Source organism: Rhipicephalus sanguineus, chromosome 5 (assembly GCF_013339695.2).
Source record: "Rhipicephalus sanguineus isolate Rsan-2018 chromosome 5, BIME_Rsan_1.4, whole genome shotgun sequence".
NCBI classification, from domain to species: domain Eukaryota; kingdom Metazoa; phylum Arthropoda; class Arachnida; order Ixodida; family Ixodidae; genus Rhipicephalus; species Rhipicephalus sanguineus.
This window is the reverse complement of record NC_051180.1, coordinates 85,798,547-85,825,438: the sequence shown is the minus strand read 5'-3', so window position 1 is coordinate 85,825,438 and position 26,892 is coordinate 85,798,547. Positions and strand designations below refer to the sequence as shown.

General features: G+C 49.2%; 1 protein-coding gene, 2 long non-coding RNA genes and 1 other non-coding gene across 40 annotated transcripts in view; 2 read left to right on the top strand and 2 right to left on the bottom strand.

The window, feature by feature from the left end:
• Positions 1-5,739: 5,739 nt before the first annotated feature.
• Positions 5,740-5,811, bottom strand: Trnat-ugu (transfer RNA threonine (anticodon UGU)). Its single transcript has one exon. It is a non-coding gene; the product is annotated as a tRNA-Thr (tRNA).
• Positions 5,812-8,202: 2,391 nt separating this feature from the next.
• The window catches only part of LOC119393937 (uncharacterized), a 635,915-nt gene continuing 617,225 nt past the window's right edge, over positions 8,203-26,892 (bottom strand). For 19 of the 37 annotated variants that reach the window (XM_049415530.1, XM_049415536.1, XM_049415537.1 and 16 more), the window contains 5 exons: positions 24,841-25,089; positions 24,653-24,787; positions 9,105-9,515; positions 8,752-9,023; positions 8,203-8,389 (listed from right to left, as the gene is read on the bottom strand). In XM_049415530.1, coding sequence (XP_049271487.1) covers positions 8,218-8,389; positions 8,752-9,023; positions 9,105-9,515; positions 24,653-24,787; positions 24,841-25,089 — 1,239 coding nt within the window. In that variant the 3' untranslated portion in view covers positions 8,203-8,217. The remainder of the gene's footprint in view (positions 8,390-8,751; positions 9,024-9,104; positions 9,516-24,652; positions 24,788-24,840; positions 25,090-26,892) is intronic. The other 18 variants (XM_049415546.1, XM_049415538.1, XM_049415552.1 and 15 more) reach the window with 18 other exon arrangements.
• Positions 9,002-25,138, top strand: LOC125758430 (uncharacterized). The gene is made up of 3 exons (XR_007416059.1): positions 9,002-9,023; positions 9,267-9,377; positions 25,090-25,138. It is a non-coding gene; the product is annotated as an uncharacterized LOC125758430 (long non-coding RNA).
• LOC125758432 (uncharacterized) lies at positions 9,377-9,678 on the top strand. Its single transcript, XR_007416061.1, has 3 exons — positions 9,377-9,404; positions 9,459-9,515; positions 9,567-9,678. It is a non-coding gene; the product is annotated as an uncharacterized LOC125758432 (long non-coding RNA).

The window sequence follows — 26,892 nt, the reverse complement described above, 5'->3', positions numbered from 1 at the left end:
TGGCGTAAGTTTCGTCAGCGTTTTGAACTCTACCTCGAAGCCACGGAAAGCGAGAAGGAACGCAGTCAGAAGCAGAAAGCGGCGTTGCTACTCCATGTCGCAGGGCCAGAAGCTATCGAAGTATTCGACACCTTTGGTTGCACGACGACAGAAAAGGAGAGCTATGACACGCTTCTTCAAAAGTTTGAAAGCTACTGTCAGCCTCGCACGAATGAGACTTTCGAACGGTACTTGTTTCGGAAGCGCGTCCAGGCGGATGGCGAACCTTTTGAAAGCTTCTTGAGAGACCTGCAGTTAAAAGCACAGAGTTGCAAGTTCGGATCTTTGCGGGAATTCATGATACGGGATCAAATTGTGTTCGGAACAGCTGACGACCAGCTTCGAGAGCGCCTACTCAGAGAAGACTCGCTATCGCTGGAAAGTGCCATTAAAGCAGCACAATCCACAGAAATAGCAGCAAATCAGAAAAGAGTGTGGCAATCTCCGGAAACAAAAGCTGTTGACGCCATCAGTAAAGAAAAAGTGTCAAGCAAGGACAAGACGCCGAACGAAAAAAGAGCCTGCTACAAGTGCAAGAGGTGGCATGAACCGAAAAAATGCCCGGCGTACGGTCAAAGATGCAGAAAGTGTGGCCGGAAGAATCATTTTGCAGCGGCCTGCAGAACGAAGAAAATGGTCGACGATGTGGAAGAGACGCGCAGCAACTCGTCGAACGCGCAGTATGAAATCTTGCAAGTTTGTGCCAGCAAGAGCTCGGAATGGATTATAAACGCAACCATGGACAACAGCAAACTGAAGCTCAAAGTAGACACAGGATCACAGGTAAATTTAATTCCTGTGCGTTGGCTCAAGAATTTCGGAGGCCACAAGTACGAGCTACAGGAGAGCAAGGCGACGCTACGCAGTTACAGCGGTCAAGCCATCAAGCATCTTGGAACAGTAGTGATGCCAGTTACTTACCAAGGCAAGACTGTGAGCCTGAAATTTTTTGTGGTGTTAAAAAGATGTGCCCTACTCGGACTTGCTGCGTCTGAGGACTTTGACCTCGTGCGTCGCACCGCGGAGGTATCGGCAGTGCTGTCTCATACTGGACCGGGACAGGCGACGCTTCGGGAACGCGTCATGAAAGACTACCCGAACTTGTTTCGCGGCTTGGGATGCGTTCGAACGCCGTATAAGATCGTGCTTCGACAAGGAACGCGTCCAGTTATTCAACACCCGCGTCGAGTGCCCCACCTCCTCAAGCAACCACTAAAGGATGAGTTGCAGCGTATGAGCGACGCAGGAATCATCGCAAGGGTTGATGAACCAACTGAATGGGTGAGTCCCTTGGTTATAGTTCGGAAAAAAAGTGGCGCTCTGAGAATTTGTATGGACCCACGGAACATTAATGAATGCCTCAAGCGTGAGCACTTCGAAATGCCGAAGCGGGAAGAAATTGAAGCCGAGCTGACAGGCGCGCGTATCTTCTCAAGATTAGACGCCAACTCAGGTTTCTATCAGATTCCGTTAGACGAAGAGAGCTCTCGCATTTGTACATTCAGCACGCCATTCGGGCGTTTCAGATTTCTTCGCATGCCATTCGGTTTGGCGTCTGCACCAGAGGTGTACCAAAAGGCCATGTCGCAAGTATTTGATGGCCTCTCGGGTGTCAGAGTATACGTCGATGATGTGCTCATATGGGGCTCGAATGAAAAAGAGCATGAAGAGCGTTTGAGGGCTGCGCTGGACGCGGCTCAGAAACATGGTGTCACGTTAAACGCTGAAAAGTGTGAAATGGGCATGAAAGAAATAATTTTTCTGGGAGATAAGATCAGTGAGAAAGGCATACAGCCATCGCCCGAACTCATCAGCAGCGTCTTGCAAATGCCTGAGCCAAGTACAAAGCAAGAGCTTCAGCGCGTCCTAGGCATGGTTACGTATTTCGGAAAATACGTGCCACATCTTTCAGACAGGACTACTCTTCTCCGTGAACTGTTAAAGCATGATAGAGACTTTGCATGGGGACCCGAGCATACAAAAGAGTTAGAAGCCATAAAGGAGGCTATAACTAGCTCACCTGTGCTTGCAGTCTACGATCCCAAAAGAGAATGTAAAGTCTCTACTGACGCCTCAGGATTCGGGCTTGGCGCAGCATTCTTCCAGAGGCATGGTTTAGATTGGCGACCAGTAGCATATAGCTCCAGACGCCTCACCGAATGCGAAAAACGATACTCACAAATTGAAAAGGAGGCGTTAGGCGTTGTCTACGGCTGTGAAAAGTTTCACGAATTTATATATGGCCGAAAGGTGCTCATAGAAACGGATCATCAGCCGTTGATTTCGATATCAAGAAAATGTATTGGCGACATGCCTCCTCGACTACAACGCCTGTTCCTCCGACTGATGAGATATGAGTACCAGTTTGCCTATGTTCCGGGTAAACTTCTAGTCCTGCCAGACGCGCTATCCAGGGCTCCAACTCCCTACTGCAATGTAGCAGAGGACGAAGATAGCGATGTGGAGGTACATGCAGTATCGGTCCGGTCCAGTCTGGTCAGTGATAAAACCAGCGCGAGATTGGTCGAAGAGACAGCAAAAGATCCAATTCTCTCAGATGTGATCAAAGTCATTCAATCTGAGCATGAACAACCGCTTACGGGTCCGTACAAAGCGTACCGCTCAGAATTGTCGGTCATTGGAAAGCTGTTATTCAAGGGAGCCAAAGTGGTCATACCACGGTCATTACGAACAGAAATGCTGAGTCGCCTGCATGAAGGCCACTTAGGCATAAACAAAGCGCTTGCGAAGGCGAGGCTTTTGATGTTCTGGCCAGGAATGACTCATGACATAAAGAACATGATCAGCAGATGTGAGACTTGCAAGATCAATGCATATGCTCAACCTGAGGAATCGTTCTTGATGAGAGAAATCCCCCATTCTCCATGGATTCGCGTTGGAGCAGATCTATGTCAATATGGAGGTAAAATGTACCTGGTGCTCTACGACGCGTACTCCAATTACCCGGAGGTTGAAGAGTTACAGAGTACTTCAGCACAAGAAGTTATAGACAAAATGTCGTCCATTTTTGCTAGGCATGGGGTACCACTGGAAGTTCTCAGCGACAATGGGCCACAGTTTACATCAAGAGAGTTTGCCCGCTTCGCAGCGTCATATGACTTCAAGCATATCACGTCGAGTCCTCGCTTTCCTCGTTCAAATGGACTCGCGGAAAAAGGCGTGCAAGTGGTGAAACATATCCTAAAGAAGACCCACCATTCAGGAGGTGACTTTTATCAAGGCCTTCTAAATTATCGCACAAGTCCTTTAGAGTGCGGTAGCTCCCCTGGTGAACTGCTAATGAAACGCCGCCTCAGGTCTGGTCTTCCCGACTTTAATCCACTTCGCAGCCGAAAGGTCACAAAGCGCCCTCAACGCGAAGAACCAAAGGGAACGCTTTCAAGCCTTCAGCCAGGTGACATCGTTCGCCTGAGGGATGAGAAGGGATGGTCACGAAAAGCAACGGTGCTCGACCAGGTTGCACCTCGTTCCTACAGAGTACTCACTGAAGACCGTAAGGAATACAGGCGAAATAGACAGCATCTTCGCCCCACGTCGGAAGCCTTTAGTTTTAGCAGCCTACCCGATGATGGGATGACAAGAGATGTGCAGCTACCCTGTAATTCGGAAGTGCCTCAAACGCCTGACCAGGATTACAACGACAGTGCTGGTTCATCTGCTCCTGTGACTCACCCAGCAGAGCCAACCACCCCGGCAGAAAGCGCTTCCGACACACAGCCTCTTCGGAGATCTATGAGAACACGTCGTCCAACGAAGTTCCTGTCTTACGACAAGCAGTTCAAGCAGATCTTCGAGATGCAGTGTTGACCAATGCATCTTCGCCAAGAAAGGGAGGTGCAGCGGACATTACATAGTTGTCTGGCAACCTTGGGCTGCGTCCCCTTCCGAGTGCTCTAATAATAAACCGGCACTTGCATCTGAGACGCTCCAGGTGCCGCAGCGTCGTGTAGTCTCTCGTGTCTCGGTTCGTCTGTTCCTATAGCATGGCTTAAGCCCAGCGTCGGTTACAGGCCGTACGTCCGCACGTCCTATCTGTTCGTATGCTAACAAGCGGGTTGACCCTCCTCCTGGCGCCATCTTGAAAAGCACGGCGCGCCACCTATAGTTCATGGGCATTGCGAATAACGCTCGACGTTAGCTACGTGGAGGAACTGCGTTTCGTGGCGTAGTGGTTACCGTAGTGGTTACCGCCGACTATATGGATTATATCAGGCCTTATATTATATCAGGCGACGAAGACGAGCGCTGATAGCGCTCCTCTTCGTCGTTCGTGTTCCGTCCGTTGTGTGTTTTTTGCGCTGCAGTATGGCAGAATTACGTACCAACAAGCCCAACTCGACACTTCAATCTAACTCTAGAAGCCACTTTGAGTTATATTAAAGTTTTGCTCACCCTTCCTTATCCTGCATCGCTCTTGATTGGTCGATCATGGTGATAGCGTAGGACAAACGTAGCTGAACCAATGACAAAACGCGAAAAGGAATCAAACCATCGGAATGAGAACATTAGCTAATCCCCGCCCATACAGATGAACAACGCGAGAAGGTGGAACTCGCTTTTAGTGCAGAAATCATTATGGAGCTGCCACGAAAGCCGTGTCACGAGAGATATATCAGGAGACCGCTTTTATAATTGTTCATTGACAATGAACTTATCCGTTGACTGTAAGGAATTTACGTAAGCATGTAAGAGTTCGCGTTGTTCAGTGATAACGCAATGTCTTGTCGACACAGAGTATTGGTTGTTTCTGAATCAGGATACTAAGCCTTACATCTTTACGTCTGCTTACTTTTAACTAAAACTTGGCGTGTCTATGGTTAATATTAAGGAGCGGTCGTGTTTACTGTTACCCTTCTCATACTATGCATATACCGACAGAGCTACAAAATTGTTTCGATCTGTAAGGCTCTACTGTTGAGGTCCAAGTAGCAAATCGTTTTTTTTAAACTCACATCGTCGATGTCCAGTAGGTAATCGAACCCGCCATCCTCGTTCTTAGCCAAGAAATGTCATAACGTCTGAAACCTTTGGATGTACCAGGCTTTTGATGGCAATATTAGGTTGATGTTACGGGTTGATGCAAACTCGAGAGATACCCGCAACAATGTTCTAGAGCAACTCAGCTTTAGTTAAAGCGAGAATTCAAATGTGTCATTGTCGTTTTAAGCAGCGTTGTATGCGTTATCGAAACGAAAAAAAGTAACCAAGTACGTTACTCGTTACGCTAAAGAAAAAGGAGCGTGTTCCCGCCCTACGTTACCCATAAAAAAAGTTAACGCGTTACCGTTTCTGAAAAAAAAGTTACGGACGTTGCTTCTGCCGTTACTCCATGGTCAGAAATCGTACTCAGCGCACCTTCGCAGCCGGAACGTACAATAGCAACTTTATAAAGCTCATATTTATATTTCACATAAAAGTTCTAGCCGAAACAACAACATCGAGAATGACTTGCACAAATGCCGCTGTACATTGGCAGTACTGCCTAAAGTTGCCTGTATAGTTACATGTGACGGCTTCTGACTCTAGGAAAGAAGATGACTTTTAAGGGCTCCTTTTTCTTTGTTAGACGCAATATTAATGAGAACTAACAGACAATAATGCCAAGGAAAGCGTGTGAGGTGTTATTTGTAGTAATTAAGATATAAATGCGAAGAAAGTAAAGTGAACTAAAAGATAACCTGCCGCCGGCAGGGGCCGAACCTGCGACCTTCTAATAACACGTCCGATGCTCTACCACTGAGCTACGGCGGCGGTCATCCCCCCGTCCACTTTACGGGGTATATATGTGTATTTTAAAGCTAGGGGTGTTAGTCAGCACCCATCGCAGCCATGGCGGCGAGTGTGGAACACTCTTTTTCTGTCTGTTAGCGTCACGTAGCGCGTAATCTTTTTACTAGCTGGCAGCTGACCAAAACGCGATAGCGATATCCTGCCCCTAGTGCGCACTTTGAACACTACGAGTGTTTAACAGAATGCGCGCACTAAGGTGTGTGCCTCATGTAATGGGTAGCATGCCTTAAACCAGGGGCAATTATGCGCGAGAAACGTTTTCGAAGTTGCGATGCACCCACTACGTGGTCTTAAGGTAATACGCGCAGTAATGCGTGTGCCTTCTGTAATGGATGGCTGTCTTTAAACCACCAAGTCGTTATGATATTGACATGGTGTGATGCCCGATGGCAATGTACGCTTGTACCACGCAATATTACTGCGATATTACATCTCGTACTGTGACACCTGTATACAGGACGCGTATTTTTGGGAAGCGTGAAAGTTACTTTCAGCGCAGCTCTAAGCAGAGGCGTGGCTGTGTGGTAGAACACCTGCCTGACACGCAGACGGCCTGGGTTCGATTCTCACTCGGACCCAACATTTTTATTAATTTTATTTGCAGCTTTTTCGATTTTTCGGTCACGGACAAGATGATGATTTTTCGCTCACAACCAACGGTGCCGACACCGACGACGGAATTTCTGCGATACGAGCTCTTTAACGCTGTCGCGTTAAAATCCCTCGCATACTACCTGAAGGCATCAAGTCTGCCAGAACGAGACCCTTGCTATGAATGAAGGAAAGAAGGTGACTCTTGGGGCTCGTTTTTCTTTGTTAGACACAATATTAATGTGAACTAACAGACAATAATACCAAAGAAAGCATGGACAATAATGCCAAGAAAAGCAAGTGGACGAAAAGATAACCTGCCGGCGGCAGGTTATCCTCGTCCACTTTACTTTCTTCACATTTATATCTTGATTACTACAAATAACACCTCCTATGTTTTCCTTGTCATTATTGTCTGTTAGTTCTCATTAATATTGGCTTCTGACTCTGTGGCACATGGTTAAGCCATTTTTTCGCAGTGGGACAATAAAGTAAAAGTGATCGATTTCGTGGTCAACGTTCTCCGCAAAGGCAACGTCATTGAACAACTCTGCAGTAATTATGACGGTGTGCTTTTACTTACAAAATAAATGCGCAAATTTTTTAACAGTAAAGAAATGCTTAAGTGGCATAACTCTAGGGAGAAGTATTCGCGCGCGTGGACATTTTTGTTTTTCAACTTACCTTGTATTATTACCGCAAATATGGCGTCTGTGTATGTGAAGTCGTTCAGCGTTAGCTTCGCTCGCCCGAATTCAATAACCAGAAACGTAGTCGCAGTTCCAGAAAGCAAGAAGTGAAACTAATTTTGAATTCTGAATTTATGAACAAATATTGCAGGGTAAACTTCCTAATGTAACTACTAAGTGCTGAATGTAAGCAACAGCTGCATTTCACAGCTGTCACCGGACAGCTTTACTCGCTTCTTAGCGAATACGTCCGCACCTAAGCTAAATAGGAGTTCGACGGACGCGCTATATGGTACGCGTGTAATCACTGTCACAAGAGCTGGTGAACGCGCGGAAAGTTTTCCTTGAGCACGCTCAACGCAATGTCATGCGGAACCAAAGGTACTGAGACAGTCTCTCGTCTTCAGATGGGGATGATGTCGAGAAGGCATTTCCGAAGAAGTCATCCTCCGTTGTGTTGGAGCTCACAACGAGCTTTGATGTCCATAAGCCAAGAAAATCTCGAGAGCTCACTTTTGACAGTTACGAGGACTGCATTTCGCTTCACTTCACCGACAATCAAGCGACAACTTGAAATACGGTAGCCAATCAACGACAAACTGAAACTCGATAGTAATAGCAGATCCCTTTAATAATTTCGGCAATTTGCTCCCCATTGCAATTTCCCTCGCACAAAAAAGGACCCCGTGCGGGTTCGCTTTGTCAACTCTTGGTGAGCCGACAGCAGTCTGCCACAGCGACAAAATAAGTGAAGGAAAATGAGAGTGCGGACAAAAAGAGAGAGACACAATATAACGTCGGGTTGAGCTCGGAGAAAGGCGCTCTTACAAGACGAATTACATTTGTGTAAGACTGCGACGATAATTGGAATGAAAATTAACGAGTAACGTGAGACCTCACGTTACCTAAAAATGGTAACGAAAGTACGTTACCCGTTAAAGTTCCGAAACAGTACCTAATACGTCAGCAAGTTACTGAAAAAGTAACGCGTTACCGGTAACACCGTTACTTCTCACGCATTACCGCCAACACTGGTTTTAAGCAACCACTGTAGCTACAGTAAAGCAACGAAACTATAGCTAAGTGGTTATGCCAATAAAAGAAAGACGGTAGACAGTAGTGCAAATTCAAAATTGGTTAAATTTATTCTCGTCTTTCTCTTGTGCCATGATGATAGGGTACAAAAGCAGACGGTGCCTAAATTTGTTAAATCAACTAACTTTCGATGATGACTATGTTGCTTCCAAAAAAGGAGATTTCTGGAAAGAAACAAAACAACGTGGATTAGTACACTCTTCTCGTGGTATCACACTCAATATAATATCGTTCAAGTGACTGATTTTTAGCTTATTTTTGGCCATTTCCTGGTTACGCAGCATAGTGTTACCGCTGCTACCAAATGAACCTCAGAAAGTTGCATTTTGAGTAGTTGAATGTTGAACATTTTACGTAGTAAGAAAAGCAGAAAATATATATTTGGCGAAGCAAAGAAAGACTAACTTATCGCACAACAACATGAGCCCGTTACTTTCTTTTCTTTCCATTGAGCAGAAGCTCTGATCTTTTGCATGAATATCCATCTGTTTGAAGGAACACAGTGTAATGTGTGTAAAGTACTTACACTTCTTCCTGCGGAGGAGAGCGGTGTAGTCGTAGGCGCTGCCGAGACCATAGCCGTAATTCAGGCCGTAGCCGAGGAGACCGTGGCCAAAACCGTAGTGGCCGGCGCCATAGCCGAGGGTGCCAACACCGTAGCCGTAGACTGGAGCGGCGTGGTATGAAGCGATGGCTGGGGTAGCAACAGCGGTGGCGACTGGGGCAGCGTGGTGGACGGTGGTGGTGGTCACAGCTGGGGCGGCGTGGGCAACAGTGGCGACTGGAGCAGCGGCGTAGGTGGCGACAGCTGGGGCAACGGCGTAGGTGGCGACTGGAGCGGCGTGGGCAACAGTGGTCACAGCTGGGGCAGCGGCGTAGGTGGCGACTGGAGCGGCGTGGGCAACAGTGGTCACAGCTGGGGCAGCGGCGTAGGTGGCGACTGGAGCGGCGTGGGCAACAGTGGTCACAGCTGGGGCAGCGGCGTAGGTGGCGACTGGGGCGGCGTGGGCAACAGTGGTCACAGCTGGGGCAGCGGCATAGGTGGCGACTGGGGCGGCGTGGGCAACAGTGGTCACAGCTGGGGCAGCAGCGTAGGTGGCGACTGGGGCGGCGTGGGCAACAGTGGTAGCCACAGCTGGGGCAGCAGCGTAGGTGGCGACAGCTGGGGCAGCGGCGTAGGTGGCGACTGGAGCGGCGTGGGCAACAGTGGTCACGGCTGGAGCAGCGGTGTAGGTGGCGACTGGAGCGGCGTGGGCAACAGTGGTGGCCACAGCTGGGGCAGCAGCGTAGGTGGCTACTGGGGCAGCGTGAACGGCGGTCACGGCTGGAGCAGCGTGGTAGGTGGACACGGTGCGGGCAACAGCTGGGGCAGCGACGGCGTAGCTGGCGGCTGGGGCGTAGCTGTAGCCGAGACCAAGACCAGAGTAGCCGATGCCGTGGGCAAGGCCGTAGTGGGACAGGCCAAGGCCGTAGCCGAAGCCGCCGGTGTAGCCAGCGAAGGCGCTGGTGGCCAGAGCCAGGACAATGCAGGCACGGATCTGGAGAAAGAATACAATGTTGAGGTTTAAACATCACACTCATGGACCGGAACTAGATACTGCCTTAATTGATTTAGAGCAGCAGGTAAACAAAACTGTAGCATTTGGTCACCGTATTTAGTTCTGTTTTTGTTAACGATCCAAGGTTCTAAATAACGAAATTTATAAAAAGAATTATGTTGCTGTAAGGATGCCAATTTTGTTAAAGCGTTATCATTCTTACTTTTTTCCATTCTATACATGCGGCAAAGCCTATATGTGTACAAAGATTCAATTTTTATAGTTCTAAGCTTTGTAAACAAAGGAGCACTATGCCAAGATATGGCACCCTGGAGACAAGGCGTATTGCTCTTTTTTGTAATACCGTCAGCTTGCGAATGTTCTCAGCTGAAGTCGTCCCCCAGACTAGAATTCCGTATTGAACTAGGGAAAGAAACATTGAATTATATAACATCATATTAATGGATGTAGGAAGATAGTTACAATGGCGACGCATAGTACCTATTGCTCTAGATAATTTACTAACTAAGTGATTCACTTGGCAATCCCAAGTGAATGTGGGCAACATCTCCTGAATTCTTAGTTATGCAGAGTCAATGTGGCATCGCTTCTGTATATTTATGTAAACGTCGACACGTAGAGACCTATTGCATTCCGTATATTTTGGCTGCCATAAGACGTTAATCGCCCTTGATCGGTTCTTGAACGATCGACATTTGCTTCCTTTGGGCTTGCTTTTCTCCTACACTGCTTCAATGCAACCGCTAGTGGCAGTGCTTTGAGCTTCATTGAGAGGAGCATCTGTATAATAAAGCTGTACTTCAGCATTGCGACCCGATCGACAAAGCTGCGGTTGTTCAGAAGGCTCTCTTACAAGATATTACATCGCACTTTCAGCTTCAGGTTCGCTGTTAGCAAAGCCCCTTTAAGATTCTCTCATGAAGAGGTGCAAGACTCTTAGTAGAAACGAGCTGGTTCTCCTTACCATGGTCTTTTTCAGCTGCTGAAGCTCCAACTGCTGATTTTGCCATCGTTCGGTCTCCTTTTTATACCGAATCTCGCGCTCGCCGCCCTCTCGCGTTGACCGTCACAAACTGAAGAGGAACAAAAGAACAAGAAAACGAGGATATATGTCGCAGTTTACTCATGTTTTACAAAAGCGGTTAGAAACGGAATCCGCAACATTCTATCCTCCTCGCTTAAGGTGGGGCAGAAGGAGATGGTGACCCACACATAACTGTAGCGAGAGGGAGGAGGGACTTCAGTGCCACATCCAGGCCTTGGCATCCTCATACAGGAGGCACGGGCTATCGCTGCTCTCTCCGCGTATCCTCATTTGTGCTGAGAATATAATTAATTTTAGTTCGAAAGCAACGGAATACAAAAGTAGTGAGGAGACGCAAGCGAAGGTTTACCGATGTGCGCGCAAAACAGGTTTTCAGATTGCCCCCAGTGGCGCAGAGTAGATCAAACCGCGCCGTACGATTCTTGTACCTCGTCGTTCCTTCCTTGCGATATTTTTTTCTTTTTACTATTGAGGTCATTTAAGCGCGGGTTATGTGAGAATAATCTGCCATTTGAAGAACATCTATAGTACAACGCCTGTCTCATGTTATCGCATTGGCTGCCATGCTTCACGAAAGTTAATGGCGAACACGTTCCGACCTGTGTGAGGCTTGCGATTAGCAGCACGAAATGCAATTGAGATGCAAGAATGACCACCATGTACGGCACTACCTGCACAAAACCCTGGACAGTGGTATATTCTTAAAATTTATTCTCGCATACGATATTCTTCGGTTAATGCGCTACAGTCACCGTTTTGCACGTGCAGATCGCTGCCTAGATTCGCCTTCATTGGGCAGTGAGCCGAAAGTTTTACGCTGCTGAATTTCAAATGAAGGTCGGTGCGGAATCGATTGCTGAAGAAGCATGCGTCACGTTCATAGGAAGGTTGGAGGATGTCCTTGCGATGTTTCTTCAATACTCCTATGATGGTTATGGGACAGGCGGCTCTAACGTAGCCTACTTTCCCATGCTTTTCATATATAAACAAAAAAGGAGGCGTCAAGTGAAGTATTCACGAACAAAAAAATTTGAAGGACACTTTGTAAATTTGAAAGTTTGTTCGGCGAAAGCCTGTGGCCATGCGATTCCGCCGACGGACGCCGCCGCGCTGCGCAACTGTTGCGCAACGTACGTTGGAAGGAGCAACGCGCGACTGTTGTGCGTTGTTGACGGATGGACGCCGCCGCTGGATACCGCCGCCGCGTTGCTCAAGAGTTCTGCAACGCGCAACTGTTGCTATGCGCCGCTGTGCAATCACGTGATTGCTGAGAGGGTGTGAGGGGGAGAGGCCACAGCTAGAGCACTGCACGGGCTCGGGCCTACCCGAAAACCCGGGCCCGGCCCGGCCCGTGGGCCGGGCCGGGCCGGGTAAAGAAGTTATCATGGCGGGCCCGGGCCGGGCTCGGGTCTGAAGCTCCGGGCTTAGGGCCGGGCCCGAGTTTGAGGTGGCGGGCTCGGGTCGGGCCGGGCTCGGACTTTGCTCAGTTCTTAAAGGGACACTAAAGTAATACTATGAATCGGTTAAGACTGATAAAGTGTACTTTGAGAACTCGAATGTAGTTAATTTCACCATCATAAGGTGAAAATCAAGGGCAGAGTTTCATTTTTATATTACGCGCCGAAATCTCCGTGCGTAACGTCACGGGTTTCAAACTGTATTTGTCGTATTTTGAGGACATTGGTCAATGAAACCTCTTGAAACTTGGTATGTTAAGTCTATGGCCATCTCAGAGGTCAATGTACTTAATTTTTACCAATTAGGAACTACGTAGATCCCAGTAGACGCCGTCAGAATCTATGAAGTCACGGTTTTTGTACGATTTTCAAGGTGGCGTCGGCACCCGCACTTTCTTTTGCGTGTTTCCATTAAACATGTATATTCATTTTTAAAGGCAAAGTATATTACCATGACGAAATATCTGGCTTGAAAAATAAAATGACGAATTCTATGCCGGGTTTTGTCCCGTTACTTCGAATCAGATGCATCCAATGAGCAAGCGTCGAGAACAGGAGCGTAGCCAGAAATTTTTGCGGGGGGGGGGGGGGGTCACCTCCTTGATCTGAAGTCAGGACATGTGATGCAACGGCGCACGGTGTGCTTATTGTGGAATCGCTTTATAGTTTTATTTTTTGTACAATAACATGCGAACAAATGAAGGCTATACACTGTGCCACAAAAACATGGACTGTATAAAATAACAATGGTGTGATATATGAAAAAAAAATGCTATGACAAATAATTTCTTTTTTTTTCATTCGGCTTCTTATACGTATTTCCGAAGTGCACGTGGTGCGCGCGGTTCGTTGTAATTTTTATCTAGGTTAGTGTATTTACAACTAATGTAATAAATTTGTTTTTGTTTTTTCCTCTATTTCTCTTGATATGGCAAGGTGCTACTGTGATGAAGATAGGTGTTACATATCCAGAAATGTGCACGGTTGGCTTTGTCGTTACAGCATGCTTTAAATGGACACTAAAGGGGAAAACGATTTTTGTCGTATTAGTAAATCACTCTTTCAGAATTCCAAAATCACCAAGTCTGCCGTGAGAAGACGCATGGGAAGCGAGGAAACGCGCAAAAAGAAATTACGGCTGGTGACGCCACCTTTTAATTCCCGCATCAAACGCGTCATAGATTTTGATGGCGTCTGCTAGGTCCCACTCAGTTCCTAATGGGTAAAAATGAAGTGCATTGTCTTCCGAGGGGGTCATAGACTTAACATACGAAGCTTCAGGAAATTTCGACAAACCAAAATCGCCAAATTACGAAAAATGCGCTTTGAAATCCGTGTTGTCACGCGTGGAGAATTTGGCGCGAAATTTAAAAATGAAACCTTCACCTTAATTTTCTCCTTTATTAATGCATCTGTGTTTGTGAAACTAACGACATTAGATTTCTCAGAGTACAATTTATCAATCTAAGCCGATTCATTGTTTCACTTTCGTGTCCATTTAAATTTAAATAGAAAGCGCAATAAAAACCAAGTGGAGATGTCGTTCTGTTCTCTGTCCCCTCTGTTTTTATTGCGCGCTTTATCGAAACCTGACTCATGCTGCAAATCACTTTTCTTCCTGCAATATCTGCTACAGAACGCTCTTGATGATCCCTATTGTATTCCTAGAAAATTAGGTACAGCATACCACTGCCGAACAAACGTTCACCGTACCCAGTATGCCCGCTCAACTGTTTACACGGTGAGCCAGCCCCTTTTTACAAGGAAGTACCGTATACTTGCTAGCGAAGCATGCGCCAAGCATGCGTAGATATCTGCCACCAGAGCCATATATACCCTTCGGGAGAGTTTGGCGATTGTTTCATCTCGCCGCTCTCCGAGCTCCGCCCCAGCGCAGCCCTCTTCTCGTGACGTAATCCCTCTCTCCTCACCGGCGGCGGCGGGCGGCCGTAGCGACAGCGCGGCGCGGAGTCCGGCGCTGCCGCGACGGAGAGACGCCGGCGCGCCGCACTTACACGATCGCTGAGGAGCGCGCGTAGGTTACGAAGCTCTTGTGCGAAGTCGCGCGTATTCAAGCGTGAATTTGTTGCGTGCGATGGGCTGCTGTCGCGCGGGTGGCTGTTCAAACAGCAGCGCGCAGGGTTTCCGCCTTTTTAGGCTTCCGAAGGAAAAGAAGCGACGACGCCTTTGGATCAGGAACATCAGACGCAGCAAATGGACCCCGACCGACTGCTCCGTGCAATGCGAGATACCTACTTGAGTATTTAGTTTGAATATTGCTGGTATAATAAACAGCGTATCATTAACACAAACTTATTATTTGTTGTGCAATGGGGCCCTTTCAGGTGCACAAACTTTAAAAATAATTTTGTCACGCTGAAAAAAAGAAGTTTTATGGTTCGCGTTTCGATCGCTTGGGCAGATTGAAATTTTGTAGCGATCACGCTATAAGTGTCAAGCGTGATGTGTTGCGTTTACGTAATTTATCGCGCGTTCTGGGCACGAGCTTGGGATGTTACCGTGATGTTGTGAGGGGAAGATTTATTTCGATATCGCAGGTTACCTGGCATGTGTTGTGTGGTCTGCGTTATGTGGTCTGCGTTTCTGTGGCTGTCAGATTGTGGTGTCATTTACCGCTGTGTTGCCGCTTGTGTACATGCTACCAGTTTCACGTTTAATTCGCGCATGTAAATTAATCTGCGTCTCTGTGCTAAGCGAATGTGCCTTGCGCTTTTTAGTCATGCACGATGTCTGTGCTCGTGCAGGAAGCTCTTCCACTATAGCAAGGGGCCCTTATGTGCTCGATTAAATTTCGTGATTAGGAAGTATAGAGCGCGAAGAAGTTGAGCAGAAAAATGATTTTGTAAAGTAAACCAACAAGATGTCCGCTATCAGAATTAGCTGAACGAGGTATTGTTTCCATTTAACACGCGCCTACTGGGGGCCCTGCAGCTGCTCTGACGAAAACCTTAGATGCCTCAGCAAACGCGAAAATTGACCGCCTGCGTCCACAGCGTCGGCGTCCCGCGTCGGCGGCGTCAACAGGAGGGATGTCAAGAATCATTACGTAATGACGTGACCATACGACTAAAGATTGCGACGTCATCATGACGTCGAATAACGTGATTTCACGCCATGACATCAGCACATGACCACATGTGGTGTAGAAAGATTGCAGTGCCTCCGATCTTGGAGGCAGTGCAAAACGGTGTTAGGTCGCAAAGCTTTCGAGGGGGGGGGGGGGTGAGGAACAATACATCAACTGAAGAAAAGGAAGACGGCATTCGCCTTCGAGTGGTCTTAGGCGAATGCATAAGGGACCCTGTGAGTTTTTTTTTTGTCTCTTATTAGAGAGGTTTAGTGCCGGGGACTCCAAGCCGCTTCCTTATTCACCCTCTTACGTTCCCTTGTACTCTCAGCCGCACCCATGGACTATACAAAGGAACGTAAGGGGCTTACATACGCAAGGCACTTTGGAATCCCGGCACTAAAATTCTCTAAGAGGGAATTTTAGGGCTCGAGATCCCCAAGCCGCTTGTGTACACCCGCTTTTGTGGCCTTAATATAATTACGTGCGCTGGTATCCCTGTTTCCTTTAAAAGCAGAGCTGTTTAAGCTTGGAGAATCCCCGTTAGTGGCGAATAAAAATTGTCATCATGAACCGGCACGCAATCCGTCCTCTTCTTTATCTTCTGCTTTGCTGCCAGAACACATGCACAGACTTTACCGGCGTGGTATGCAGTGATTCTCACGTAACACTTGTCACGTGACGTGTTCCAAAAATCACACCTGTTATATATGCTCGTCACAGAGTCACATCACGCAATACCAATTTTGGTGTATATCAATCTGGCGGAACGGCCGCCATCGCACCATGAGCGCGGCACGTAAGTCATGCTGTACATGACACGCGTGTCATGATTTTCACATTAATTCCTGTTATTTATGTTCGTCACACAGTGATGTCGCGCACTACCAATTTTGGTGTATATCAAGCTAGCGCAACGGCCGCCAGCGCACGATGAGCGTGGCACGTAAGTCATTTTATACATGACACGTGTGTCATGATTTTCGTATTAACTCCCGTTATTTATGTGCGTCGCATAGTCATGTCGCGCCATACCAATTTTGGTGTATATCAAGCTAGCGAAACGTCCGCCAGCGCACCATGAGCGTGGCACGTAAGTCATGCTGTACATGACACGCGTGTCATGATTTTCATAATAAATCCTGTTATTTATGTTCGCCATACACTCTTGTCAAGCCATACCAATTTTGTTATATACCAAATAAACGAAACGGCCGCAAGAGCACCAAGACTGTGGCATGTAAATCATGCTGTACATGACATGCATATCATGATTTTCATGTTATGACCAGTCATTTATATTTGTCATACAGTCACATTATGCCATACCAATTTTGGTGTACACCCCATGAACGAAACAGCCAGGAGAGCACAAATTCGTAGGCGGCTAGATAGGTAGATAGACAGATAGATACGCTCAAAGTCGCAGAAGTTCGCTAAGAAATGCTTTGCATTTAAAAGAAAACAAGATAGACGCAAACCCACAGCTCTTCATAGCTCGAAAAGTCACCGATGATCACGATACTCCCTCATGCGAATTCTGAGCGCAGCTTTGTGTTGAAGGAACGCGAACTGTGAATTTCTGGCTATCCGCATTGGAACATTCGTTACATATTACCACAGAAACTGCCAGTGCTCGAGTGCTACGCACGCCACTCTGTGCATTGCAGGCGTCATCGACATTCCCGTCACGACAAGCGAGACAGTAGCAGCGCACCCACTAGCCCTGCATGCGCACGAGCTCCGACCGAAGGGCGAGCACGTATGACGGAGGAAGAAAGCGATGTTAGAGGCCAGTGGCTGGTGATATCGACAGAATCACGTTCGCTGTCTTTCGTCCTCGTTCGCTCTATCGGTTACGCCGACGACGCCAACGGCGATGCCGAACAACGCAAGATCAGGCGCCTAAGAGCTGCGCTCTAAAAGCACAGCGCGTATCGTAGAACGTCGTGGACTCGAATCTGCGTGCACAACTCAGTTTCACGATGATTTGGACACGTCTAATTCACTCCATATTCTTCATTAAATTTGTATAACAATGTTTTTGCACAATTTCACTTTCACAATTTGTTTAGGAGCGCTAGATTTCACGAATGAACAGCGCGTACATAGCCTCAGCCGTGCATCCGTCGCGCGGAAAGACTATATATGGCGGACGCCGCCGGAGCGGAGGCGTGGCGGTGACGTGAACAGCGTCATCGCCGCGCCGCGACGTCACTGCCCCGCCCATTCGCCAGACTCTCCCCATCGACGGCTCTGTCTGCCACTTAAAACGCCTTGCGGTCGATTCTATGTTCGGGCAACACCACCTATTGGCTCGGGCCCCTGTCGGGCCCAATCTGTGGTCGGGCCGGGCCGGGTCGGGTAGGCGAATTTTTTTTTCGGGTTCGGGCCGGGCCCGGGTCTCGCTTTGAGTCACCGGGCCGGGCTCGGGCGGGTAAATGTGAACGAGTACCGGGCCCGGGCCGGGCCCGGGCCGAGAATCACGGCCCGTGCAGTGCTACGTAAAAAAAAAACAGGTGCGGCCTGCTGCGTCGCGTCGCCGTCAATGGGCGAGCGCGGGTCGGCTGAGCGGCAGCTGTTTTGGGTGAAGGCGCCACTAGAACGGTCCTCAAGGCAGACGCCGGTTCGTGTTACTATGTAGTCGCCTCAGGATTTATGCGTGTTCGTGTGCATTTTCGTGTGCTTTCTCGTATCTTTCTTGTGTGTGACCGCGCGTGTGAGCAGCTTGCCTAATGTTTCCTGCGCCTGAGTACGGTTTTTTGGTGCGCGCGTGTGTGGCGGACGGTTTTTTCTAGCGGTGTGATGACGCGAAGCTGTTGTGTGCTGCTGTGCAACTCGAACGTGTGAAAAGACGCTACTGTGAAGTACCACGTATTACCATGCCATCTACAGTGTCGGGAAGCGTAATATTATTAACAGAGCACTTCTTTCTGTCCCAAACGAGCGCTAAAACAGGCGCGCGCGCCGCCGCATCCTGACGACAGCATCAAGCCACTGCGCCGACTGTTACCCTGTTACCCCCAATGGGTGCGCGCAACGAAAAAAAAAAAAAAGACGAACATCAAAAGGCGCCCAGGGCGAGCCCCTACCCTCTCCACCGAAGACGCCGTCGCGGTCGCGACAGCCTGACACCCGCGCAGATTGGGAGAATTCAAGAAATCAAAGTGGAACCGACCGATTCCGCAGACGAACCGGCGAGACGAATCCCTTTCCCATATCTTTCACTGCGCAACGTGCTACAAGCCGAACAATCACTTGGAGTGTTCGCGAAACCGGGAAGGATCCAACGAGAGACGACGGAGGGTAGGACGGTATGGTGAAGTCGGCGAAGAAGTTATGTTGTTCGTGTGAGTCGTGTAGTGCGTTCAGTCGATCTTGGATGATCTAGTGATGACACCGTGGAAGCACTGTTTAGAAGAGTGTCGCCGAATGACGGTGACCAGAGCTGGAGTTCGTTCGAGTGCTTCCTGGAAGAGAAATATTCCAGAAACGTTCGAAGAATTGTGGGCTGCACACGTTTGGTGAATATTCAAGGCCTTTAAGTGTTCTTGGATAGTTTCTAATGGATGAGAGTGCATTCGTAGCACGGTAAGTTTGTTCCCGTTGTTTTAAACACCACTAAGCGATGTTGTGAGTTGTAATTGATACCTGCCGAGTGTGGATGTTTGCGTGATGTTTGTACTGCCTCAACTGAGAATATATTTTGTTTGTGTTGTCAACTCTTGCTTCTAATTCTTGCTTTGGACCACAACCGGCATTTGTTGGCGCACTCACAGGACCTACGTTTAAATTGTGTGTGATTTCGTGGTGCGTTTCGGTGGACCAATAAGTCAGCCCTTGGAATCTGGCCGGCGAATGCCTCCCAATTAACGGGATCAGTGATTGAGTGACACTTTTCATTTCAGGTGAGTCAAACGGGCAGCATTCGTGGAGAGTATTGAGGCCCACTCTACAAAACACTGGTACTCCTAGGGCAAACTTTTCACATATGTGGGGTAATCGGCAGTTCTAATAACGACTTCAATATTCAACGTGTAATGTGCACCTATAAAACGCGTTATCTACGGCCTGATTGGAGTAAGTTTCGGGCGTACAAACGCGGCTGTCGAAGCGCTTCTCCGTGAACAGCTGTACCAGTGTGGTGGCGCCAGTGCGGGCGCAAGAACTAGGCCCCGGACGCCGTTTCGGCGCCACGCAGCAGGCCGCACCTGTTTTTTTTATGTAGCGGCCGTGTTTGTGGCCTCTCCCCCTCACACTCTCTCAGCAATCACGTGAGGGCACAGCGGCTCATAGCAACAGTTGCGCGTTGCTCCTTCCAACGTACGTTGCGCAACGCGGCGGCGGCGTCCAGCGGCAGCGTCCGTCGGCGGAGTCGAATGGTCACAGCCTTTCGCCGAAAACACCTTCGAATTACAAAGTGTCTTTCATTGTTTTTGCTACAGAGTAGTGAAGAGATCGACATCGGATGCAAGCGAGTGTGATGATGAAATAAACTTTTAATTTGCCGAAACAGTGTTCCCGAGCTCGTAAGCTCGGGGTCACCCTAGGTGGGAGGGTCCCTTAGTCCAGGAATCCTCTGGCCGCGATCGCCTTCCGGGCCCTGGCGACGAGTCCTCGTTGGTCGTCCCGTGCGGAAATCTTGGCCTCCCACGTTTCGGCGAGGAGGTTGATGCGTGCGGTCGTTACGGGCTTGTTATCCCTCAGCCCCTGGCGGTTCTTTCAGCGGGTCGCCACGCCTGACACTCGCGGCGGCGCTCGCTAAGCGGCCCGGTGTGTTGGCGGTGCGTGTCAACCACCGCCGAAACATCGTGGCTGCGGACGCGTCGACGCCGACGTGTTTGTCGGAGCTCCTCGCTATCAGGGAGCTCGGCGGCGTCCCTGTCACTGTCAGGGAGCCCGCGGATCGTCGCTCCAGCACCGGCTTCGTTTACGGCGTGGACGGTGACCTGACGAACGCGGAGCTGCTCGCGGGCATCACATCGGCGGTCCCAGTGCTCTCGGCAACGAGGGAGGGAGCCTCGGTGAAGCTACGATTCGCCGATCCGCCCCCACCTGAACGAGTCGTGCTGCTTGGCCTGCAGTTGCGTGTGCGACCCGTGAGACCGCGACCACGCCAGTGCCAGCAGTGCGGCCGCTTCGGCCACGTTGCCGAGGCATGTCAGCGCAAGGGAGCGTGCATCCGCTGCGGCCGCCAACACCTGCAGGCGGAGAGCTGCAAGCCCCGCTGCATCAACTGCGGCGGGGCCCATGCAGCTGACACCCCCACCTGTCCTCGCTGGCAAGAGGAAAGGAGAGTGGCCACGTTCATGGCCGTCTCTCCAGCGCCGCTCTCGAGAAGGGCGGTCAAGGCCGCAGTACGTGAGGAGTCCCGTGATGTGCGCTCCATGCTGCTGCGGTTAATAACAAACTTCTCGAGGGCAACACCATGGATCCCGGCCTGCAGCGCCCTTCTCCTGCGCCGCGCCGATCCCTCCTGCCAACGGCGAGCTCCCCCAGGTCGAGCCTGCCTGCTGCCCCACCCGCTGCGCCTGCAGAGGACCCGCGGGACACCCTCATCACAAACCTGCTGGCCGCCCTGCAGGCTGTGATACAATTCCTTCCAGAGGAGCACCCGCTGCGAGCCACCTGCCTCCAGGCGATCGGCGCGCGGCCCGGTGCCCCCAAGAGCGAGTAGACTCGCCCCTACCCGTCGGGACATCCTCCTGAGGAAGCCCGGCACCGTCTGCTGCGGCGGACTACAACCTCGGCTGCGGCACTCAACCGCTACAGCCTCAGTTCTGCGCCAACCTTGCCGCGCCGCGCCTGCTGCGCACTGACCCCTTTCCTCTTTTTCCTCTTTTTCTCTTCTTTTTCTCCCCCATCCCCCTACCCCCTAAGGCACTGCGCCGTGCTCCCTATTGGGCTGCAGAAATCAGGTGCCTTTTTCCTTTTCCTTACGAACCACTACCACCACCACCACCACCATCTTGGTGGCGCCACGGGCACTCGAGTATTAGGTGTGCCAGTGTGTCGGGAACGTCGCATATCGGGCACTGGCATGCATGAAGCGTCGGGTGAGAAAATAAAAAAAAACAGCATGGTGCCACACGTGTATCGAGTCATGAACGTTCAGCTGCCTCTGTGGAAGTGAAGAACTTCTCGAATGTGCATGTGAAATACGCCGACTGTTTGAATTATATCACGCATTTAGTCTGCTCAGCGTTTAGGCTCGCTTTGTCCGCCATTACACGAGGTCTAACATGAGAGTGATGAGGAACGTTTGTTTAGAATTAGATGCACGTTGAAGAACCTCAGGGGGTCGAAATTTGCAGAGCCGTCCACTACAGCGTCTCTCATAATCACAGCGTGGTTTTGGGCCGTACAACCCCAACGAATATTATAACCTGAGAATGATGAGGTGACTTTTCGACGACGACTTAATGAGAATTATCTCTGCTATAAGTGTGAAACATGAAGGATTGAAGGACGAATGGGCGGATACGTTAAACGGAGTCCGGAGCTCTTATTTATGTCGACAGTAAGATACGCTGAAATGGCTTTTAAATTTTAATATATTTGTAGTGAGCTTGGAGTGAGTCAGTGTAAGGTAATGAAAGGCTTCGTAAGGGAAGCCTTCGTTTTAGCTCCAACTACAAGTCTGACCGAAAGTGTATTTTAGGAAATATAATGATATTACCTCAAAACACGAATTCTTCCGTTCTTATTGTTCATCTGTTTGGGTACTGCTTTTGTAATCTGCGCCGTGTAGAATGCCGGTAACATACAGCAATTCCCTTAGTTTGATTCTGTGGTTTTTTTTCGGAGCCTGTACTCCTACGGTACGGCGACATACTGGAGCACACAATGGGTAACAAGAGGCTGTATCCCACACCTCACCCGCAGCTCATTAAAAAGCAGGCGACACGCCAGTGTAAGCCTCTGTGCCTCCATATGCTTATAGCAAGAGTAATCTTACCGAGTATGTGGGTAGATGCAATAGAGTTTCCTACAATTACCTAGAGGTAACTCTGGCGCTGCGATCGTTCAGCCACCATGGAAATGATGGGTAGTACACGAATTTGCCTAGTCTTCGTGCTTGCGGCTTCGAACGCACTTGTGGCTTTGTTTCTTGTGTTTTAGCATTTGTTTCGGATAAAAGAATGGATGATTGTGAACTTCGTCAGCCGATTGGAATCGGTGAGCCTAAAAAGGTTAAACTGGTTAAGTGGAACTGCTGAACATTTGCTGAACTTCGCCTTGCGACGAAGGCGCTCCAAGCCACACGGAGCCGAAAGAACGAAGCTTAGACAAATCCGTGTACTACCATCATTCCCATGCTGGCTGAAGCGCCATGCGTTGCAGCTTCCCATAGAGACTAGCGCCCGCGTTCGCTCTAGTAAATATTGCAGGAAACTCTATGGATAGATGTCCCCTGGCGGGTATCACATGCCTGGGCCTATGCATAAGTCGGCAGTGCCCCCACAGACAAGTATCACATTGGAACACTGGGAGGCGGCTTTGACCTGCCTCATCCTGGAGAACTAGCCGGACTTTATTGAGCAGGTCTGCGTTGCTGCCGTCTCCGTGTAGGCCCTAGACTATAAAATAAGGACGTCTGGAGCGAGCTTCTAGAAGCCTAACTGTAGATGCCACTTAGTTACATTAAAGTATTGCTCACCCTTTCTCAACCTCCAGTGCACTTGATTTGTCGATCATGGTGATAGCCTAGACCAAGCGTAGCTGAACCAATGACAAAACGGGAAAAGAAATCAATCCACCGGAATGAGAACATTAGCTAATCCCCGCATATACAGATGACCAACGCGAGATGGTATAACTCGCTTTATAGTGCGGAAATCGTTATGGAGCTACCACGCAAGCCGTGTCACGACAGATATATCAGGAGACCGTTTTTTTAATTGTTCATTTACCATGAACTTATCCGCTGATTGTAAGGAGTTTACGTAAGCATATAAGAGTTCGCGTTGTTTAGTGATAACGCCATGTCTTGTCGACACAGAGTATTGGTTGTTTCCGAACCAGGATAGTAAGCCTTACATCTTTACATCTGCTTACTTTTACCTAAAACTTGACGTGTCTATGGTTAATAAAGGAGCGGTCGTGTTTACTGTTGCCCTTCTCATACTGTGCATATTACCGACAGAGCTCTAAAATTGTTTCGATCGGTAAGGCTATACTATTGAGATCTATGTAGAAAATTGTTTTTTTTAACTCACATGGTCGTTATCCAGTAGGCAATCGAACCCGCCATCCTCGTTCTTAGCCACGAAATGTAATAGCGTCTGAAGCCTTTCGGTGTACCGGGCCTTTGATGGCATTATTAGGTTGATGTTTCGGGTTGATGCAAACTCGATAGATACCCGCAACAATGTTCTAAAGCAACTAAGCTTTAGTGTAAGTGAGAATCTAAATGTGTCATTGTTGTTTTAAGCAAGCACTATAGCTGCAGTAAAACAACGAAGCAATAGCTAAGTGGTTATGCAATAAAAGAAAGACGATAGACAGTAGTGCAAATTCAGAATTGGTTAAGTTTATTCTCGTCTTTCTCTTGTGCCATGATGATAGGGTACAAAAGGAGACGGTGCCTAAATTTGTTAAATCAACTAACTTTCGATGATGACTATGTTGCTTCAAAAAGGAGATTTCTGAAAAAAAAAACAACATTGATTAGTACACTGTTCTCATGGTATCACACTCAATATAATATCGTTCAAGTGAGTGATTTTTAGCTTATTTTTGGCCATTTCCTGGTTACGCAGCATAGTGTTACCGCTGCTACCAAATGAACCTCAGAAAGTTGCATTTTGAGTAGTTGAATGTTGAACATTTACGTAGTAAGAAAAGCAGAAAAATATATATTGGCGAAGCAAAGGAAGACTAACTTATGGCACAACAACATGAGCCCGTTACTTTCTTTTCTTTCCATTGAGCAGAAGCTCTGATCTTTTGCATGAATATCTATCTGTTTGAAAGAACACAGTGTAATGTGTGTAAAGTACTTACACTTCTTCCTGCGGAGGAGAGCGGTGTAGTCGTAGGCGCTGCCGAGACCATAGCCGTAGTTCAGGCCGTAGCCGAGGAGACCGTGGCCGAAACCGTAGTGGCCGGAGCCGTAGCCGAGGGTGCCAACGCCGTAGCCGTAGACTGGAGCAGCGTGGTAGGAAGCGATGGCTGGGGTAGCAACAGCGGTGGCGACTGGGGCAGCGTGGTGGACGGTGGTGGTGGTCACAGCTGGGGCGGCGTGGGCAACAGTGGCGACTGGAGCAGCGGCGTAGGTGGCGACAGCTGGGGCAGCGGCGTAGGTGGCGACTGGAGCGGCGTGGGCAACAGTGGTCACAGCTGGGGCAGCGGCGTAGGTGGCGACTGGAGCGGCGTGGGCAACAGTGGTCACAGCTGGGGCAGCGGCGTAGGTGGCGACTGGGGCGGCGTGGGCAACAGTGGCACAGCTGGGGCAGCGGCATAGGTGGCGACTGGGGCGGCGTGGGCAACAGTGGTCACAGCTGGGGCAGCAGCGTAGGTGGCGACTGGGGCGGCGTGGGCAACAGTGGTAGCCACAGCTGGGGCAGCAGCGTAGGTGGCGACAGCTGGGGCAGCGGCGTAGGTGGCGACTGGAGCGGCGTGGGCAACAGTGGTCACGGCTGGGGCAGCGGCGTAGGTGGCGACTGGAGCGGCGTGGGCAACAGTGGTGGCCACAGCTGGGGCAGCAGCGTAGGTGGCGACTGGGGCAGCGTGAACGGCGGTCACGGCTGGAGCAGCGTGGTAGGTGGACACGGTGCGGGCAACAGCTGGGGCAGCGACGGCGTAGCTGGCGGCTGGGGCGTAGCTGTAGCCGAGACCAAGACCAGAGTAGCCGATGCCGTGGGCAAGGCCGTAGTGGGACAGGCCAAGGCCGTAGCCGAAGCCGCCGGTGTAGCCAGCGAAGGCGCTGGTGGCCAGAGCCAGGACAATGCAGGCACGGATCTGAAGAAAGAATACAGTGTTGAGGTTTAAACATCACACAAATGGGCCGGAACAAGATGCTGCCTTAGTTGCGGGCAGCATCTCCTGATTTCTTAGTTACGCAGAGTTAGGGTTGCATCGCTTCTGTATAATTATGTAAACAGCAATAAGTAGAGACCTGTTGCATTCCGTATATCTTGGCTGCCATAAGACGTTAATCGCCCTTGATCGTCCTTGAACGATCGACGTTTGCTTGTTTTGGGCTTACGTTTCATCTACTCTGCTTCAATGCGACCACTAGTTCTATGGCAGTGCTTTGAGCTTCATTGAGAGGAGCCGCTGTATAATAACGCTGTACTTCAGCATTGCAACCCGATCGACAAAGCTGCCGTTGTTTAGAAGGCTCTCTTACAAGATTACATCGCACTCTCAGCTTAAGGGTCGCTTAAGCAGTCCCTTTAACAGTCTCTCATGAAGAGGTGCAATGCTCTTAGCAGAAACGAGCTAGTTCTCCTTACCATGGTCTTTTTCAGCTGCTGAAGCTCCAACTGCTGATTTTGCTAGCGTTCGGTCTCCTTTTTATACCAAATCTCGCGCTCGCTGTCCTCTAGCGTTGACCGTCACAATCTGAAGAGGAACAAAAGAACAAGAAAACGAGGATATATGTCGAAGTTTACGCATGTTTTACAAAAGCGGTTAGAAACGCATTCCGCAGCATTCTATCCTCCTTGCTTAAGGTGGGGCAGAAGGAGATGGTGACCCACACATAACTGTAGCGAGAAGGGGGAGGGGGGGGCAGTGATACATCCTGACCTTGGCATCCTCATACATAAGGCACAGGCTATCGCTGCTCTCTAGGCGTTTCATCAGTTGTGCTGAGAATATAATTAATTTTAGCTCGAAAGCAACGGAATACAGAAGTAGTGAGGAGACGCAAGCGAAGGTTTACCTATGCGCGCACAAAACAGGTTTTCAGATTGCCCCCAGTGACGCAAAGTAGATCAAACTGCGCCGTACGATTCACGTATCTCGTATTTCCTTCCTTGCCATTTTTTTTTTCTTTTTACTATCAAGTTCCGTTAAGCGCGGGTTATGTGAGAATAATCTGCCATTCGAAGAACATCTATAGGACAAAGCCGGTCTCATCTTATCGCGTTGGCTGGCACGCTTCACTTAAAGTTATTCGCGAACACGTTCCGACTTGTGTGAGCCTTGAGATTAGCAGCACGAAATGCAATTGAGATGCAAGAATGACCACCATGTACGGCACTACCTGCACAAAACCCTGGACGGTGGTATATTCTTAAAATGTATTCTCGCATACAATATTCTTCGGTCAGTGCGCTACCAGTCACCGTTTTGCACGTGCAGATCACTGCCTAGATTCGCCTTCATTGGGCAGTGAGCCGAAAGTTTTACGCTGCTGCATTTCAAATGAAGGTCAGTGCGGAATCGATTGCTGAAGAAGCATGTGGTCACGTTTATCGGAAGGTTGGAGTATGTCCTTGCAATGTCTAAAAGAGAGCAAAAGACTGTGTGGCGAAACCGAGACACAATTTAGTCGTTGTGGCAGTTT